The 19,326-nt window shown below is 38.8% G+C and overlaps 1 protein-coding gene across 4 annotated transcripts in view; it reads right to left on the reverse strand.

Annotated features, from left to right (window-relative positions):
• cadm1a (cell adhesion molecule 1a) overlaps nt 1–19,326 on the reverse strand; it is a 438,346-nt gene that overhangs the window by 89,009 nt on the left and 330,011 nt on the right. For all 4 annotated transcript variants that reach the window (XM_042499349.1, XM_042499346.1, XM_042499347.1 and 1 more), the window contains 2 exons: nt 19,128–19,274; nt 1,710–1,862 (listed from right to left, as the gene is read on the reverse strand). In XM_042499349.1, coding sequence (XP_042355283.1) covers nt 1,710–1,862; nt 19,128–19,274 — 300 coding nt within the window. The remainder of the gene's footprint in view (nt 1–1,709; nt 1,863–19,127; nt 19,275–19,326) is intronic.

Consider the following 19,326-nt stretch of genomic DNA (forward strand, 5'->3'; position numbering starts at 1 on the left):
AAATTCCCAGCAGTGTTTTTGGTGGCAACAACAACATATTTTTAAGGTGTTTGCACATTTCCAGTGTTGGATGTTGTGACAAAAACGGGGTATTTTCAAGGTGAAGCCAGCACATGTCCAGTAGTGGCTGTGGCAACAACAACTCAGCACTTTTAAGGTGACAACAGCACATTTCCACCATTTTTTGCTGCAACAATAATCAGGTATTCATAAGGCAACATCATTAAATTTCCCTGCAGTGGCTGGGGTGACAAAAAGTGGGTATTTTTAGGGTGACATCGGCACATTTCCAGCATTCATGGTTTAAAGAAACACACAATGCCAATATTTACTCTTGCAACTGGGGTAAAATCCAAGTGCAATCCAATGCAAGGAATTTTCTCTTGGTAGGAAAAACAGCCAAACCTATATGATATGATTACAAAAACCTATAAAACTGCAAAACCCCAAGTCATAATACACAATCTGCTTTCAAATTTCTTTGCTGTCTGTGGTAAAAATTGTATACTTTTCATACAGTGATCTAAATAAAGCAGTGTGTGTGCACTCTACAGTAAATAGAAGAAAACAACCCAAATAGATGATTGATTAGTTGTCAGCTGATATCCCAATGATATGTTTATAATTTCGGACCTTCCCATACACTCACTAGTCGCATCACTTCATGAGGCTCTTCTTCTTAACTCATAGTGATATTTAAAAAACACCCATAAAGCACACAGTTACTGTATTTTGTAGTTGCCTCCTCAGGCTTTGGTTGAATGCTTTTCATGAGTATGTGAAGAGGACACTTTTAAACTAAAACAGGATGATGCAGCTCTTTAACAAGCTTGTCTGCGATGAAAGTTAATGACAGCTGAACTTAGCATCAATCAGAGTGTCATCGGGAAAAAAAACTGCTTTCATCATTCAATAAACTCTGTGCAGAGTTTAATTCTGTTCATTGTTCTTATAAAGTAACCTGATTGGCTCTTGCTTAAAGGGGTCGTGTAACTTTAACTCTCTCCCACATACACTGGTGAAGGAATGCATACTTAACATACAAGGGCTGGTGATTCAATAATCTTTCAGTGAGCGCATCATTACAACGTGGTCATCTCGTGGAAATTCATTTCCGCGATTGCACTGAGCATCAATTGGTTTTATGTGATTTCACACACATTTGTGCCATATCGATATTGGAAAAAATATCCATAGTTATGATGATATGGATTTTAGTATGTTGTGCAGATATCATCTTACCCTAATGCATACTACTGACACCACAGGCACTGAAGTGAAACCTTGCATGCATATTACCTAAAAAAAGCACATGGTTTATTACAGTTGTGTGTGTGTGTGTGTGTGTGTGTGTGTGTGTGTGCCTTTTCAGCAGCCTGTATGGCTTGTTTCATGGATATGTGACCTAGTGGGCCTTGCAATATTGCACCCTGGCAACTATATATTAGCTTGTTTATACAACATTATGACAAGAATTGATAAACACAAATGAAACACATTTTTTTGTTCCAAACTCCACTGCAGCTGCCGTCAGGGCCTCCTGCAGGCATCATAGTGAGCTGCCACCATGCTGCTCAGCATGTCAATGTATGCTGTCTTCCACATGCTAAATGTTGATTAAGAGGCTTTTCCTCCCCGCTAATATTAACATCCAGTGTTGGTGCATTTTTTATACAGTATGTGTGTGTGTGTTTTGCTGTTGTACTTACTTAGCACGGTGATGTCAGCGTAGGCTTCCTGTGGGGGGTCCGTGTAGAGCTGGCAAACATATCGACCCTCGTCTGACAGCGAGACATTCGACAGCGACACCCGCAGCTCGTTGTCTGAGAAGTTCACCAGCTGAAAGCGTGCGTCTTTCAGTGCTGAAAGAGAAAAGAAAAACACCATTTTTATAATTTATATGGCATATATTTACACATATGGGAGGCACACATACGCTTTTTTAAATTATTTAATCTGTATATAGCAGTGATATTTACACTCTGGCATCACAGAAACCGTGTAGGAATTGGAGCCTTTTTTTTTTATTTATATATATATGATCTCTCAATTTCAGTGGGACAAACATAAATGGACAAACCAAACTTCATCATATATCAATATTTGCTGTCAAATCCTTTGCAGTGATTGACTGTTTGAGGTCTACGACCCGCACACATCAGAAGACCGAATCATCGCCTGCGTGGGTCCTGTGATGCTGTGCCAGGCCTGTACAGCGGCCATCTTTACAGCAAGCTTTATTTTTCTGTTTGTTTGCTCAGTGGATTGAGGTCAGATGAGACAGCTAGTCAAGGATATTTCATTGTTACCGTTCTCGCTTTTCTTCTGTTATTTGCTACTCGCCTGAAAATCAGACTGAACTGCCATTTCATTAGACTTTCTGATTTTATTCTGGTCTGTTCTGCGGGGTTCTGGGAAGATGATATCCCGCTGTTAATCCCACATACAGAGCTCTGATCAGATCCGTGATATTCCAACAATGTTGTCTAATGTAGATAGAGTAGAAATGATGGTGAGAGCTACAAAAATAAAACCCATCTTGTGTTAACTATTTTCTTTCTATTTAGGTTTGATTCATGATGCAACAGAAATTGTCTTTCTATCCAGGGCAGCAACTCACAAATTATTCTATTTTTGATTTGCTAAATAACCATTTAGTCTATAAAATAGGAAAATAAATACTCATCAATCTTTTAATAAACCCTGGGTGGTGTTATCAAATTGCTTGTTGTGTCTAACAAGAACACCAGAAGAAAAAAATATTCAGTTTACTGTAACATGAGACAAAGAAAGACAGAAAATCTTCACTAACGAGGACATGTCTGTCTGAAATAATTTTTAGATAAACCAAATAATTGAATGATTCTCCGTCAATCAATTATTCAATTAAATATATTAACCCTACTACGAGCAAAGTTGTGTTTAAAAATGAAAAGACACAGCTTTTCCTTCTAGTCGACAGATTGTCAGATGTGATGGGACCACAACAGTAGCACTAAAATGTAATTAGAACTATTCATTATGCTGCAAAAAATAAACAAATATATAAATAAATAATAAATAAGTAAGATATGCAAAACAGGAACCAACTAAGAAGCAATTCATTTGCATTCCTGTTAATTCAAACAAATAATAATATAACAACAATGATAAAAGGTTGTTGTTTTTTGTCTGTTTTTTTTTTTTTTTATTTTATTTTTTTGAGTCAACAGGTTTCTTTAAGTTGTTTTAGTAAGAATCACTCACCCAAACCAAAGAGCCATCCAGCAGCCCTGCTATTTTGGGTTTATGCCTGCATGTGTAAAAATAAATATTTAATAGTTTTTACAGGTTTTATGGACAAAGATGCCCCTAGTCATTTTTCGCTTGAAGTGGATCACAACTTCAAGCACGCTTCAAAGAACTTTCCAGAGAGGGAAAAAAAACCCTCCTCAATCTAATTAGTCAACAATCAATCCCAGAGCAAAGTGATGTAACACAGAGTGCAGCAATGAAAAGAAAAGGAGAGAAAATCAAAGCACAAGACAATTTACACTTTAATAATTCCCCTTTCATGCATGAATTATGACCACCGCAGTCAAGATTTTTCTCCTAATTTATTTCACTTTAGGCATAAAAAAAACTTTTTTTTTGATGCTCATTCTTCAAGTATTTTTCTTTCACATGTCCATTTGTATTTGAATTTTAAATTAAGAAATGCATGTATTTAACAGACCAATTAAGAAGATCAAATATAAAATAAAATCTAATTCTAATGCTGTTACAGGAGTGTATGCCATATTTCAACATATTCTAATACTGTTCGATGCAAAAATGCTAAAACTTTCTCCTAATTTCTCAGCATCTCCCCTCTCTTTCTACTCTTTTATTCCTCCCTCCTGTCCCGCCTAACAAGTGGTGAAATGGGACTACAGTGTTTGTCAGAGACGTCAGACGTCATCACAGCGGACACAGAAACTCATTTAACCCACTCATCTGCCTTTACAGCAACAGTCACACTCGAACTTGTAGATTTATCTGTTTATAATATTTTTAGATTGTTTTTTAAAGGTTAGATTTTTACAGTGTTTGTAGTTGTGACGTTTAAGTTGTGCGACCACAATGTAGTTCGTGTAGCCTAACAATAGCTTTAAGCTTTAATTTATGCTTCTAAACACAAAAAAAGTGGTGTTCATCTGTGAAGATTATCATGCTGAACAAAACCATAAATCTCATAAACTTGTGTTCATCACAGAGCTTATTTTTGGCAATAATCAAAAATCCCATAAGGTTTTGGACGAGGGAACCAGCGCGATGTTTACTTTCTGGTTGGTCTACAAAAATACATCATCCCTTCACCACTTAATGGGTAACTATGGTATCAAAACAAGTGCATATACAGGAAAATGCCTTTTCAATATCTATCCACTGTAGTGACCACTACGCCTGAAAGGTTTCTGTTTAGCATGTGCAGACACACAGCACATGCTAACATCATGGTTTACATTAACGGAGGCCTCATACTTTGCCGTCCTTTGGTCAGCCTACAGTAGAATTGAGGACAAATCCATAAATCCTGTCTCTTCCTCATCTGCAGCCACTTTCATCTCCCCTTACCTTGTTTGCCCATCTACCTAAGCACACTCTATCAGCTGTAATGTAAAATGACAACATGTGGTTAAGATGAAAGCCTACCCGTCTCCGTCCCTCTTTGATGTTCTGATAAATTCTGCACTGATTGACAGCAACTCCAGGCTCTTTACACTCTGCACTCTCCTAGTATAGATCTGTGTACTCATCCTCTGGCTCTGCTTTTTGTTTCTTACAGCTTAAAGCATTAAACATGGAAACTTCTGACACACAAGACCTCGAAACAGACATAGATAGATAGAAAAACCATCGGCTACATTATGATTTCACAGATGATGAGCAGAAGAAAGATGCTGCAGCTGTGTGGCCATACTGTATTTGCCTTTAATGTCAAGAGAAACAGAGAGAGTGATTGAAACAGAGGCAGAAAGGAGAGGGAGTCCGCCAGTGAGAAGCAAGAATACTAATCACCACAATTGATTTTGTGCATCATTAAACAAGAACATCAGGCACATTTTAAGTGATACCATAAGGCTGACTGGAGATGAGTTTTTTTTCTCTGTGTGTGTGTGTGACCACATTAAGGAAAAATATGTGGAAAGAAACCCAAAAATTAAAAGACTTCAATCTCAACATAGATTTCTGTTCTGCTTGGCCCCATAGACAAAAAAAGACTCGGGCCATTTTGTCGGTGCTTTGCACATGACACAATGTGCTGCTGCCACCTTCCCACTTCTCTCTGTCTTTGATTATCCTGCCAGTGAGGTTTGCTCACATCATTCACAACAACAAAAAAAAAAACAAAAAAGTTCAAACACACCAGGGAAAGTCTGAACAAAGCAGTGTGAAAATTCTGCATACAAGGGGGTCATTTCCCATGCAAATGCTTATTTCTTCCCCTCGCACATTTCCCACATTTGCCAGAAAAAACCTTAAATGGTTGGTTTCCATTAGTGCAACGATTAGATTCTTTTATCTAAGCACAATGAAGCCCTTATTGTGGCACATGAATAATATGCCCCTAATTAGTGTAGCTCATTCAAAAGCCTTGTTAGCCCTCATTAAAATGAGAGGTCAGACTCTAATCCTAATGATTTAATTGAATTAAATGCTCCAAGATTCAAATGTACCGATGCTGCGGTATACAGATGCTGAAGAAAGCACACACCCTGCTTTTAGAGGTATTGCTGTTTGGAAGGGAACATAGCCTACTCTTACTTTTATGTATGGTGATACACATATATATAATACAGTAGATAAATCGAGGCTATTGTGGTAAAGTAGAGTGGCAGCAGTGTATGTATCTCAGTATTGGTAGCTCTATTATTAAAGGAGAAACAGTGTAAGGATGCGAGTTGAATTTTTAGTTTTTAAATGTGTTCAATATGAGCTCTGACAGGATAACACGGAGTCCAGAACAGGAATACTCAACTTGTTTTGCTTGGGGGCCACTTTTGCAAAATGACGGGAGGCTAGGGGCCACTCGCAGCAGCTCCAAACATGTTTAGGACATTTCTAGAATTTGGAACATTTAGGGTGTTTCTAGGATTTTAGGACATTTCTATCATCACCACTGGTGCTTTTTTTGATAAACAAGCTCTATTTGAATGCTGTTTTATGCAGTTTGGTACCTTATGTTTACTAAAAGTACAAAAACAACTGCCAGTGTGAATCACTTTATCTTTAGTGTGAATTAAAAAATGGTTGGGGGGCCTCCCAGCACCCTATCGGGGGCCAGATTTGGCCTGTGGGCTGTAAATTGGGAAACACTGGTGTAGAACAAGCTTTAAATTTATGTTTTAAAAGGAGATATTCAAACAATCAACTACCTGGTGCAGGTGCATTGGAAAGTCATGTATCAAAGTATCTTGAGAAAAGAATATCCCGCACACTGCTCTTGCTCGGCATCATAATTTGTTGGTCATATTTATGATTCTGTCCCTCTGGACATTCATCAAGAGGATTTCTAATTACAGGTTAAAGTAATTAAAGAGGTCTAAAGGTTACCAAAGACAGGTTTTAGCCTGGTTTGTGAATCAATCACACAAAGATAGTGTCATCAACATAAAACTAGACAATGCAGTTGGAAAATAAACATAATTTACATTTAGAGTATAGAGCAGAGAGCCTGATATTGATCCTTGTTGGACACCTACCAACAGTCTGTGGACTTTAATTGAAGCAATCAGCAACTATAGTTTGAATTCTACCGAAAAGGATTGATTCAAATTTAGAGAAATTGAATAATCCACATCAGTTCATCCCTCCTTTAGAGCTGAAATGTCCTCATATGTTCCAGTGTGTTTCACCTTATCTCTTCACAAATATTCCAAAAGATGTTGAGTGAGGTTGGGGTCTGATGGGTCCTGAGGGAAAGCCTCATGTGCCCAAACAACTCTAAAGGAGAGATGGAGAGCAGCCGTAAAGTTCAGCTGAGTAAATGGTTTGGAAACTACAACTCTTCCATTAAGGCTGCTGTCTGTCAATCACCTTTTGACTGTACTTCTACCTAAAGCAGAGATGCCTGGCTCTCTATCTTGGATAAAGATGTCTTTCTGACTCAAATATATCTGCTTGATTCACTGTTCTACAAATGATGTGATCAGCTTAGGTCTATCATTTCAGGCTCTCAGGTGCTTCACTTATTGTAGCTCTTCAGTTTTTGTTTTGAACAGAGAAAAAAAACATTTGAATGTTTTTTTTGTCTATTGAATAAATATGCTGACTTGAGAGTTCTGTAAATTGACTTACAACAATATTTACAGGTACTTTAATCCATACTTATTGCCATTTCCTGTCACTGTTCACAGATGCAGTCAGGCATCGTGCCATCTATACAAGACAATGATGCCCCCCCCCCCCATCATTTCAAGGAAATGTGTAGCCAAATATGTGGAATATTTTGCTCCTTTTAAATAAGACACAAACATACAAAGCAAATATATAACCGTCCTAACAGAGGTCAAAACACGCATAGGACTTACGTAGTGAATATCAGGTATCACCACAGACATAACACAAAAACATATACAGCATGTAAACAAAGACATAGACAGATCCTCACACCAGATCACCAGGCAGAGGAGTCGAACAGAAGCATGTAGCTCCACTGCAGCAGCAGCAACAAACAACAACATCAACAACAAGAGCGCCACTAAAAGCCAACAAAGTCAATAGTCAAAGCCAAGCGGTCTCATACAAACACAAAGTGCGAAAGTGCTAAAAATCCATCACGTGACCAGTAAGCAGACAATGACAACAAAAGGTATGTCTGCAAACACTAAAAAAATAGATACAATAAATAAATGAATGGTGAAAGGAAGCACAGTGCATCAATATCTTTCGTTAAAAGCCTCACGGCTGCAATAATGTCCTGAACCTTTCCGTGGAGCACTTCGGCATTTGGAGCCGGCTGCTACTTATGAAGGCACTGCGCAGGGGACGGTCGTCCCATGACAGGACTTTCCTAAGTTTCCTTCTTGTTCTCTGCTCTGTGAAGGACTCCAGGGAATCGGGAGTGAGGCCAATATTTGATCCCACCTTCTATAACTTATTGATCCTCAATATTAATGCTGCCACTGCAACAATAAAAAACTGCATAGACAATAACACTTGCTAAAATGCCTTGATAAAAAACAATCCTGACTAGGCCTTTTTCAGGATAACGTTCATGTTCTCGTTCCCGTCCAGCTTGCTGTCAACATGAACACCAAGGAATCTATCCGATATACTATAGGTCACAGTTGTTAAAATACCAAACAACTCACATTTTGTAACTGTGAGACATCTATTAATATTTGAATGAAGTATTTGGTGTGCCAACTATTTGACAAAATCCTTGCCAATCAGATATAATCCATTTCACAAAAGCATTTCTCGGGGATCTTATAATCCTCTTATGTATCACTTCTAAATAAGGCATTGTGGTAGAAGCATGAGCTGAATGAATAAATACTGTTTTAATACACATTGAAAGGAAACACTGAGGCACCATGGCACTGGGGCAAGGACACAGTCCTCCGTGCTTAAGGCTCGGGACAACGCTGTCAGCTCAAAGAGATACAAGGACAGACGATGGAGAACAGCCCGGTCCAAACAGCAGGGTTGAACACAGTGGTATATTTCAGAAGCAAAAAGCGGCAGTCGTGGCAAAGGGAAGGTGAGCCGCAGATACTGCAGACTGTTCTTTTATTGTTACGTCAAAGCACACCAGAATAAATATCTCACTCCTCTTTGTGTACTTTAGACAAAAAAAGAGTGACCTTTAGCTTCATGCTCTCTTTGCCCTGTTCTTCTTCTCTTGTTCTATCATATCTGATAGCAGAAGGACATCGCAGATGCCTGACAATAGTAATTGATAGTCAAGTCTTTGGAAGAGAAGTCTGTCCAAACTCTGAAAGGCTGTAAATTATCTGATCTGTCAGTTTTTGCAGGCGATAGCGATGAAGTTAATTTAAAAGCAGTGATAAGACAGTACAGTAGAAGGAGACTTTGTGCGGTGGGTGACAAAGTGAAAGTCCAACTTTTCCTCTCCCTTTACAAGTCATTGAGTTCAGTGTCACTGGTCATGCTGATTTCTGCTGACTCACAGTGTGCTGGCTTTAATGAACCCTATTGTTCTGTATTCTGTGAGCATTTTTGCTTGGAATAGTCTGTATGTACATCACACTCAACTCCAAACAAAGGACAACTAGGAAAAATACATTTTAAGTTGATTCGACATTGAGTTTCACAGATCAAATAGTGTAATGGTTAAGTTTTAACTAAATGTGTGGAATCATGGGTAGATAGGCGGGTGTCTTAGGGTGAGTGCCCACGTATCATTTGTTTCTGGCAGAAAAGCGCTGACAGAGCCTTTCTGAGAACTTCAGAGATTTTCAGCTTTTTCAGCTAGAGGTGCTTGGAGTGGCTGCTCAAAAAAAGTCGCTGGGTGCAGTGCTTTTACTCTTTTCATTGGGAACTACTGAAAATAAATGTTTGCGTTCAGAAAGAAACAAAAACACTATATAGACACTTCAAGGACATAATTGGACTTGCAGTTTGAGCTAAATCGAGCTGTATTTTTCAAAGTTAGTCTTTTCCATAAACAGTGTTGTGTTGCTAACAATGGTAGAGTGTAGGAGGGGTCCGTGCTGGCAGTTGCATGTAGGTTTGTTGCAGGACAAAATACTTGCAACATACCATGAAGAGGACCTCTAATACTCATTTTTAGGTTCATACTTGGATTTGGGGTAGCTACTAGGACATATTTACATGCTTTAATGGTCAAAAAACTTTATTTTTCCTTTTTTATTTTTTTTTAACTTAATTAAATTTTCCACATATTGTCTGTGCTGGAACACTTTAAATCAACCTCTGTCTTAAATACTCAGCTTTAGCACCAGTCTCTTTTTTTCAATTCAATTCATACCCACATGATTTAACTCATTATTTATCATAATGGTAGCTTTTTCCTCTTGTTTTTTTTTGTAAAGAGGACCGTGGATGTGTCAGCCATCTTTTATGGTCAATAAGTGTATAGCTTTGCAGCTGGTATGGAGAGGAGGTATGATTACAGCAACCATTAAGTCCTTCAGTGTACATATGGCATCTGAGAAGTGCACTAAGATAGACTCAAAAAAAAATCTGACCCCTGCTTACATTAGAGACTACTAACAGAATCATGTCCCATCTCATATTAGCAGTCAGCACTTAAAATTTTGGATACTAAATGGACTGCGTATAGATGGCACTTCTCAACCTGAGAAGGACAAAGTGCCTTCCAAAGCCTCTCATTCACCCACGCACGCACACGCTCTCACACATTACACTGATGGCAGCGGAGATGCCGTGCAAAGCGCTAGCCCGCTCATCAGGGACAATTTGAAGTTCAGTGTCTTACTCAAGGACACTTTGACATGTGGACGGGAGGAGCGGGGAATCAAAATGTCTCAGTCATAATTGGCACGACCAAATGAGGCCACTACTCAGGAAAATGCAATTTGTCATGTGAAGTGTTTTGCACTTTCTGCAGAGGAAAAATAACACATTTAAGTTTTTATCAATGATTTGATTGATGATTACTTTGACTATTTATTGATTGTAAACCAGACAATAAAGCCACTTTTTCAATTTCTAAAAGCATATACAACTGCTGGTATGGAGAGGAGGAGTGATTACAGCAACAAATAAGTCCTGCAAAGTTGTTTTTGTCTGGTCACTTGAATTGATAGTCTTTACAAATCTGTTGCGAGTACAAAATGAAGGCTATTACATCAACATGCTTAATATTTGAACCTTTTCAAAAGTTTCTTTTCTACTTTTGCAGTTGTGGCAAGACACGGTCAGCTTGAGTGGCGGTAAACATACCATGTTTTGATGTTCCAATAAATATCCAAAAGAAAATAGAAAAAGTCTGGTTATTATGAGTCTCAAAACAGGCTGCGTAAACACACGTTATCATCCATCAAGCTGCTATGATCCCACTATTGAAATGCAGCAGACAGTCAAGGTAAAATTAGAGTTGATGAGTCTTGTGGGGATAATAAACTAACATAAGAGTATTGGGATCAATACGTCCTCTAATGGCTCTTTTTTCCCACTATTTCACCTGTGCCGACTGCATGATTTTAATTCATCTTGCTTTTTTCTTCTCCCTCTCCAGATTCATCTTCGTTCTTTCTCTGCATTTCATTTGAATCCTTTTTTTTTCCCTTCTTCTCCGGCTTCAGCCGAGGATGACTCCCATCCAGAGAGAGCAGGGGATGATGAGTGCGCCTCGCCTAAGTGGCTGCAATCAATTGTGATTAGTGGCTGCCGCTACTTTTTGAGAGGAGCACATCAAAGTTTTTTTATTGGGTGTCAGAGTGGGTGAGACGGGGTGGGGCGGGGGTAATTACATTCTTTCAGAAAACCTCCTCCCCACTCTAGGTGAAGTCCAGGCTTTCAAATCACTGTGTAGTCAATACCTGAATCCAGAGTATGGGGACATTAAGCATTACTTCAGCGGCTGGTAAGACTCACGGGGGCTTTTCTCTCTCTTGCACGGCTAGTTGTAATCAAAGAACTGCCTGTTTTAATGTTTTATTTTGTATCGATGCATTGTTTCAAAGGTTTAAATTATCAGAGAGTCCTCTATCAATTTAATATGTTCTGCTTTTTGGAACTTTTTAATGAAATTATTTGTCAAACATAATGTTGATCTTCCCCAATATGTATATTTGTATCAATTCTATTTACTAAATTGTTATTATTATACTCTTTTTTTCTAAAAGGTGCATTTTATTATTACTTGTTGTAACTGTGGACTTTCTCACTGGAGATCATTTTGAAATCTAATCTTATCTCATTCAGTCTCATCTTTGTACAAAAATTTTGGTTACCTTCACCATGCTTTCCTTTAATCTAATGTTTATTTGAAGAAAAAAAACCTCACAGTAATATATACTTGAACAGGGTCTGCTTCTATTAAGGTTGGGCCTGTTTGAACATTTCAAACTGGTTTCTGGACTCTATTGAAATTTGATCTTCTTCATGTTGCCAGTGCTCAGTGCAGCAGTAAATTGCAAACAGCCTGTCAGAAACTTGAGACTGTGTTAGTCCATACATAAACATGACACTATGTAATCATGTTGCCATTTTGCTTATTGCTAATGCAATGAGAGTTGGATTAGCGCCTTGATGCCGTCAGCACAGGTTGCTGATGTAGGCTACTTTTTGATTTGCCAGAGCATGTCATAATGACAAATAAAGCTCAGCCAGTTTGCAAAAAATCCAATCAGTTTAGGTTTGTACTCTAGACCAGACCGGAAAAATTTGAAATGGACTCAACTCCAGCTTTAATACCTATTCTGTAAATCCAGTGATTTTCTTGTGCTGTCTGCCAAAGTGCAATGGTGCACAATTTTTCCTATCAATGCTCCAAGTGTTACCTTGGTCCCTTTCTATATCAAAGTGTCATTGAATTCTTTTGATATTAACATTAATCAAATGAAGACTATTAGCCAACTCTGCCACTCAGTCCAGCTTTTAGTCTCTTTTAGCTCATTGCTTGATCTAAGAAAACTGTTTTCAGGCTAAGTGTTCACTATCTGCTCAGGAGTCAACAGCTAACTGGTTGAGGAAGTTCAAATCTTGCATCTTAAGAGCTGCAGATATTTGGGGTGCCCAATAGCTCAGTTGGTAGGCTCAGGCTATGTCTTCACCGCAACAGCCCTTTGCTGCATGTCATCCCCCCTCTCTCTCTCCCCCTTTCACACAATAAAACTGACCTATCAATAAAGGCAAAACGCCCGAAAAAAGAGCTGCTGATATTTTTTTCAGGAGACTTAAACTGCAGCAAAACTGATTGTGAATATCGGACTTGAATCTGTCGCTGACGAGAAACACAACTTCAAATAAGTGGCTGTACTGATGTGTGCTGGATGTCTACATAGGAACCAATAGGCAACCCTAACATGAGACATGATTTTTTTTATCAGGTCTCATTTTCTTAAAGGTTCTAAGCCAAAGTGCATGTCTCAACTATAAATCAAACTAAATTCATATTAAACTCATATTAAAAGTAGAAACAGGCACATTTCTTTGCTTTAACTTATCATTATGAAGTAAATGTTTATTGCACAGTGCAGTGGCTATAATGAAGGCATCATCTGCATTTACATTAGTTCCACATAAGCCTCGCTCTCACTTTTCTGTCTGCCACTGTTATATGCTTTCTGGGAACATGAAGGCTCACTTTATAGCACAAAGGAAGCACGTCAACCATTGCACAACCAAAACAGGGTGAGGATAGTGCTTTGTTTTTTCTGGTATCTATCAGTAGCTATTTCCATTTACCAAAGGGTATGAATTTAACTTCTTTGCAGTAACTGTCCCCAGTAGTGGAGAGGGTGGACAGTTGAACCACTGAAGTAAATGTGGAAACTACCCCAAAGAAAAAGAGAAGAGCCCCATTGCTACAGTAGGTTCTGAGGAAAAACGAAAGGGCTCCGATTATCTTTGCGACATCGGCAGCAATAATGATACCACTTGGAAACTCTAGTGAGGGAAAAGTTAAAGTTGTCTGTTTCCACTTGAAGACAGATGCACAACAAGAAGAGCTGCTTGAAAAACTCAAAGCCAAGAGAGAGTTGAAAGGCTTGTCTATCTCATCCAGCCTGTTCCAGTTGAACTCCCTCCTGCTGTTTCCACTTGACATTAACATGCCAGACCCCTTTTAAGTGTGGGGATGATCTAACAGTTAGTTCTTGTTAAAGATCCTGGTTTTAACTCTTGCTATGAGTCATAATACGACACTGAGGCCAGTGTGTGGTATTTTTCGCTTCACGAGTGTAGAAAACAGCATGTTTGATTGTTGCGGATACACAGTGAGACACTGCTGCCTATTTGTGATTCAACATTCATCGTGATTGTGCTCTAAAACCACCATGGCACTTCAATCACTCTTAGGTTACTATTCATACCCAATGGGCCAATTTTTGTACCATCCACTTAATCTTGAACCTGATCTGTTTTTTAGATGTCTTTTTTTTATGTATTGGAGATTACGCCCTAAAAGTTAATTTAACACATCTTTAAACATAAATGATGTAAACTGATGATGGATTTTGATATAAATGTGAGTTTTGATTTCGAGAATCTTTTCTATTTTGTAATATGGCCTTGACGTCACAGTTTTTTTCTATGTAATTTATTTATTTGCTGATTCTCAGTAGTTTTACCACCCTTTGTGGTTCAGATGGTTAACCACATCTGCCACCATAGAGCTTGTCATGCTTATTGGTATGCATTATGTATGAATATAAGGTGTGGTTTCATCTTTTAAAGGATTTAACCTCAAGCAGGATCGAAATGTTTGGAATAAATTTGTGTGACATAGAGAAAGCGGCGTGGCTTTTTCCTCTTCTGTTTTTTGATAGCCTTGCACCTTTGTACCAGTCTTGATTCAAAATTCTGAAGAGTACCTAAAGTTCAAGTGTGTTTTTCAATTTAAGTAACGTCAATAATGGCAGTAGCCTCAATTGCTACTAAATCTATTCATCGAACAAAATAGTCTGGTGAAATTTAGTCTCTTTGCTCGGTCTAACTGTGTCCTTTCATACATGAAGGTCCAGGGACTACGAACGGATTTATATAAGGTTAATATTTTATTGTGCACTGTCCCTGTCTAAATAGAATTACATTACATATACACAGCGTACATATAAACGTTGTCTCCCTCCAGGCTGTCTCATTAAGCTGATTTCACATAAGCCTTTTACTCTGAACCTTGACCTTCAGTGGACAGATCACCCACTGCTTCAGAAGCTGCAATCTTCTGCTCCTCCACAGGAGAACAAGGGCACAGGTTGTGTGTGTACTTGATCTGTTTACACAACCGGCCCTGTATCTGTGTATTTGAAGAGGATACTTCAGTCACAAGTTTGTGTCTGTGCTCTCAATAGCATGTTCAGGAAAACTGAGGTAAACTAGTGTAAACTAAGCCTTTGACCATGTCAAGATTTTTTGCTAAAATGTAGAATTGTTTGTTACAGTCCAATCATTTCACCTTTGTATGAGTTCAACATTTTTTCTTTTGAGGCAAAGACATATGAGATCTCTTTACAGCCTCTAGTATAAAGGCTGCAGTATAAATACAGGTTTTTGCATCTTTGTTCATCAATCTCATTCATGCTACAAGGCCAACCAGTTTTACTCTTATGTGAAGATGGTGAAGAATGACAGAGAAATGGCAGAGTTAAAAAAATTAGGAATTCAAAACATTCAGCCACTGGGGAAAAGTCATTAATAAGGAACTGAGTATTGTCAAATATATCATTACCTTACCGTACCTTATTATTACCTTACCTTACTAACATAACATTAGCTGTTGTGGGGTGGATTGCATTTTAATTGAATGAGAAAAATGTATGTTTATTGACAACATCTGGCAGTTTGAGCTACAACATAGCAGCTGTGTGTTTACTACTTCTAGCGCAACAGTATCACCTCATATTTAACAGGTCATTTTGCCATGGAAACATCAGCATATGGACAAACTCTGGTTAACACATCAATCTTCTGAATGTCATCAGCTAAACAGCTGATTAAAATCACCTTAACTGAAAAAAGGTGCTCACAGAATGCATCAGAGCTACTTTAAATGACACGAAGTATATCAACAAGATGACCAATAGTCAAGTTACTCTGCAGCTAGTTTCAAAGCCCCGCTTCCTTTCTGTCTCTTTACTCTCTCTTGCTCTTCATCTCACACTCACAAATATAATCCACCACTGTGGATTCAGACGGAGATGGCAGATGTGATATTTCGAAGGGGGCAATGTTGTTTGGAGGCTGCCTGGTGGATGCCATGTCATAATGAAGCAGTGCAGCTGTGGCGAAGATGCCTGGGAGGGATCACAGGAGATCAAGGAGCCCCCCCGTCAAAGAAGAACACCTTGCCCTTGACAGCCAGCTTGTGGGAGTCGGCTCACTGCAGTTTGGCACAACAGCAGATAAATACTGAGCTCGGTGTGGCGTACGCAGCGAGGCTCTCTGCGAGCGTGCCCTTGTATAGTATGTAGAAGGTGTGTTTATAAGACGGTGAACATAACTAAGGAGGGGTGGTGAGTGTGAAGGCGGGCCTGACAGTCACCTCACAGGGGGCCGAGGAGTCTCAGGTGGATCAGAATGTAGAAAGTGTTGAGTACGTGTACTGTATGTTTATGCACATGCCAAAAGTCTTACCTCAAGAAAAAGCTCAAAATATATTTTAAAAATTGTGGTAAAACAGCAGCAAACAACATTATAGCATTAAAGCAAACTGTGTGTGAACTGTGTCAAAAAAGGGTTGGAAATGAACACCAACTTGGAGTAAAACTTCTCTGTACATACACAAACATCCCAGCAGTCCTGAGGATTAGTGGTAAAAACAGCTATCAAAAGCTAAAATAACAGTTTAACTCCAGTTCGGTGCTAAAGCTACTTTGTTTTTTTTGTGCAAAGAATAAAATCATATTTGTCACTTGTCTACCTTTCTCAGGTAATTAACCAGTCTAGGCAAAAAGCACTGTTGGAGTTTGCTGGATCGATGGCAGTTTTTCTGAAAGGGATTTCAGTTTCTAAAAAAAATAACACATTTTCCCACAAATTCAAATAAAAAGTAAAATCTCATCCTGTTCTGAAATATATCAATACTCATGAAACTCTCTACTCAAAGTCATGCTATCAAACATGCACGGTTGAAATGCCCGAAACCGTCTCCTGAAATGTATTTTTGCTGTTTTGATTTGCCAGCTAGGAAACATAATTGATGCCTGGATCACATTCACAAGCGTCACGTGTTTTCTAATCCGTAAATGGAACTACTTTGTCCCATGTGTTCTTTGGCTTGGTCTGCTAAAACCTTTGGTTAAGGTTAGGGTCTTATTGTGGTTTTGTTAAAGGGGGTAAGGGTTAACCTTCATCCTAAAACCACAATCTTTCCCCAGCTACACCAAGTGCTTTGAGTGCCTTAACATAAACATTTATCATGCTGCAGTTGCAAGGAGCACATAAGGGCTCGAATCATCAGTCGGAAACCCTCAGCAGTCATTAATTCTGTGTAGTGTACTTTTGGGGACGTTTTGTAGCACAGATTTTGCTGCAGAGTGAGTGCTCCTGACTTTCATGCTATTCTTTGCAGCTGCAGACATGCAGATAGCGGCACAGAGGGGGAGGGTGACTGCACCGCAGCTAACAGCTGCAGGTAAGTTCATAAGATACAGTCTCTGGCTTTTGTTGATGAATAGTGTCGGCAAAAAATGTTGCGCATTTGTGATCAGTCGTTAACGCTGTTAGCTGGTTTCCTCTTGTGTGGATGCTGTTGTCACACTGGATCCCAATCAAACTGTAACACTTTAAAAGGAAAATAAAAAGAATCATTGCATGTTTGTATTGAACAGCCAAATCCGATTGGACTGTCATAATTGGGTTGGGTACAGCCCTAGAGCACATACTAGACCAATATAAAATATTTTAGGAGACTGGGTTGGTGTCTTAAACAGCTTGCTGAGAGCTATACAGACTACACAAATGTAACGTTATTAATGAATGACAACAAACCTCTGTACATGTTGAATTTACAGCATAATACTGTTATATAGGTACAGAGGTCAATATGTTACATTTGACACTCTGCACTCAGGAGCTTTAAAGGCATAATTAAAGAAACCAAAACCTGGCAAGACAGAACAGAACAGAGCATGTCCAGCTCAACACAGCTAATTAAAGCTGTGACATGATAATTGGGCAGGATAAGAATAAACATAATAGGTCATTAAATGTTTAGGGATATGAGCTGTTTTTATTCAAGCAGACATGCTGAAAGCGAAACATGTTTGGTAGATTGTATTAACCTCATTTGGTATTAATCCTGCCGCAGACATGTGGGTCAAACTTAATGCAGCTGCCTGGAAGTACAAGTAAAGTCAAGGAATATTAATCAATGTTACGCTGCCTTCCTGCCGCCTGCGATCACATGATTTGGTTGAACACGTTTTACGATGTTTGTCTTAATTTATCAGCTTTGTCTCAAAACCGCAGCTTGACTTAATTTTTACCGAATGTAAATGATGTGTCAAATGTCTGTCTAATTTTATGACTGCCTGCAAAATGAACCAACGAAACTGACATAAATAAATGCCTCACTTGGATTGATTTCCATGTCATCTGATCACATCAAAAGGCTTCAGACTATAATTACACACATACCATATCAATCACATAAAGACACGGCAGTGCTGGATGATTCCTCCCGTGCAGGAGAGCTACTTTCTCCTCTGACAGCCTCATAATAACCCGTTAGATGCTCAACTAAGGACTAAACTAAGTTTTTCTTTTAACATTAAGATTGTGTTATCCTTTTGCTGTATATGTCACAAAGTATTACAGTTCTCTCAATATACTTGGATTATAAATAATGCCTGTGTATGGTCACCCTGACAGCATGAGTCTTTATTGTGAAGTCGAACATGTTTTGTTCTGAAAGCTTTCTCAGCTCTAATGCTGCTGCATTCATGCCATGGCGGCAACATGGGAGACACGAGAAAACCTCTTGTTTAATGACTTGGGAGCAATCAGACATTATTTAAAGATGATTAGCTAGCTCTGTAGTCACACCAGAGAGCTAATTAAGCCTTAACTGCCTACATTTTTAATTATGTTACATTTTTGTAGTGGAATGAACCCTGACCCTGTGTTCTGGCATTGGCAGCCAAAATGCTGAACAAGCAACTACAAATCAAAACTACTTACGGGAAACAAGGCCAAACAATAACATCACAACAATAGTCCCATCAGCCTGTTAAGTTCATGTTGGTATCTCTTTTTTATTCCGCAGCAAAATGCCGTTTGAAATATGAAGAGGACAAAATTCAAAATGAAATTGAAAACTGGCTGCTTTAGTGATGGACTTGCATGCATATTAATGGCTGTTTTCCTCCAGCCAGAACAAAATCAGTTTCATTTAAAAGCACACTTAAGTACACAAGAACACCCCTTAATAAAAGATGAAAGAACACATGACAGTAATGTACATCGTAATGGTGCATGATACTCACGTCTCATGTCTCTGAAGTAAATCGTCTGTCTGTTGGGGTTGAGCAGCTGGATAACAGAGTCATCGTTGTTCTTCACCCGGCAGCTGATGATCGCCATCTCGCCTTCCACCACCGACACATTGTCTGTCACCAGGTTCTGACTCACCACTGGACAGGACAAAGAAAGAGACACAGATCAGCACAGGTGTATTGATAAATC

Source organism: Plectropomus leopardus, chromosome 13 (assembly GCF_008729295.1).
Source record: "Plectropomus leopardus isolate mb chromosome 13, YSFRI_Pleo_2.0, whole genome shotgun sequence".
Taxonomy (NCBI): domain Eukaryota; kingdom Metazoa; phylum Chordata; class Actinopteri; order Perciformes; family Serranidae; genus Plectropomus; species Plectropomus leopardus.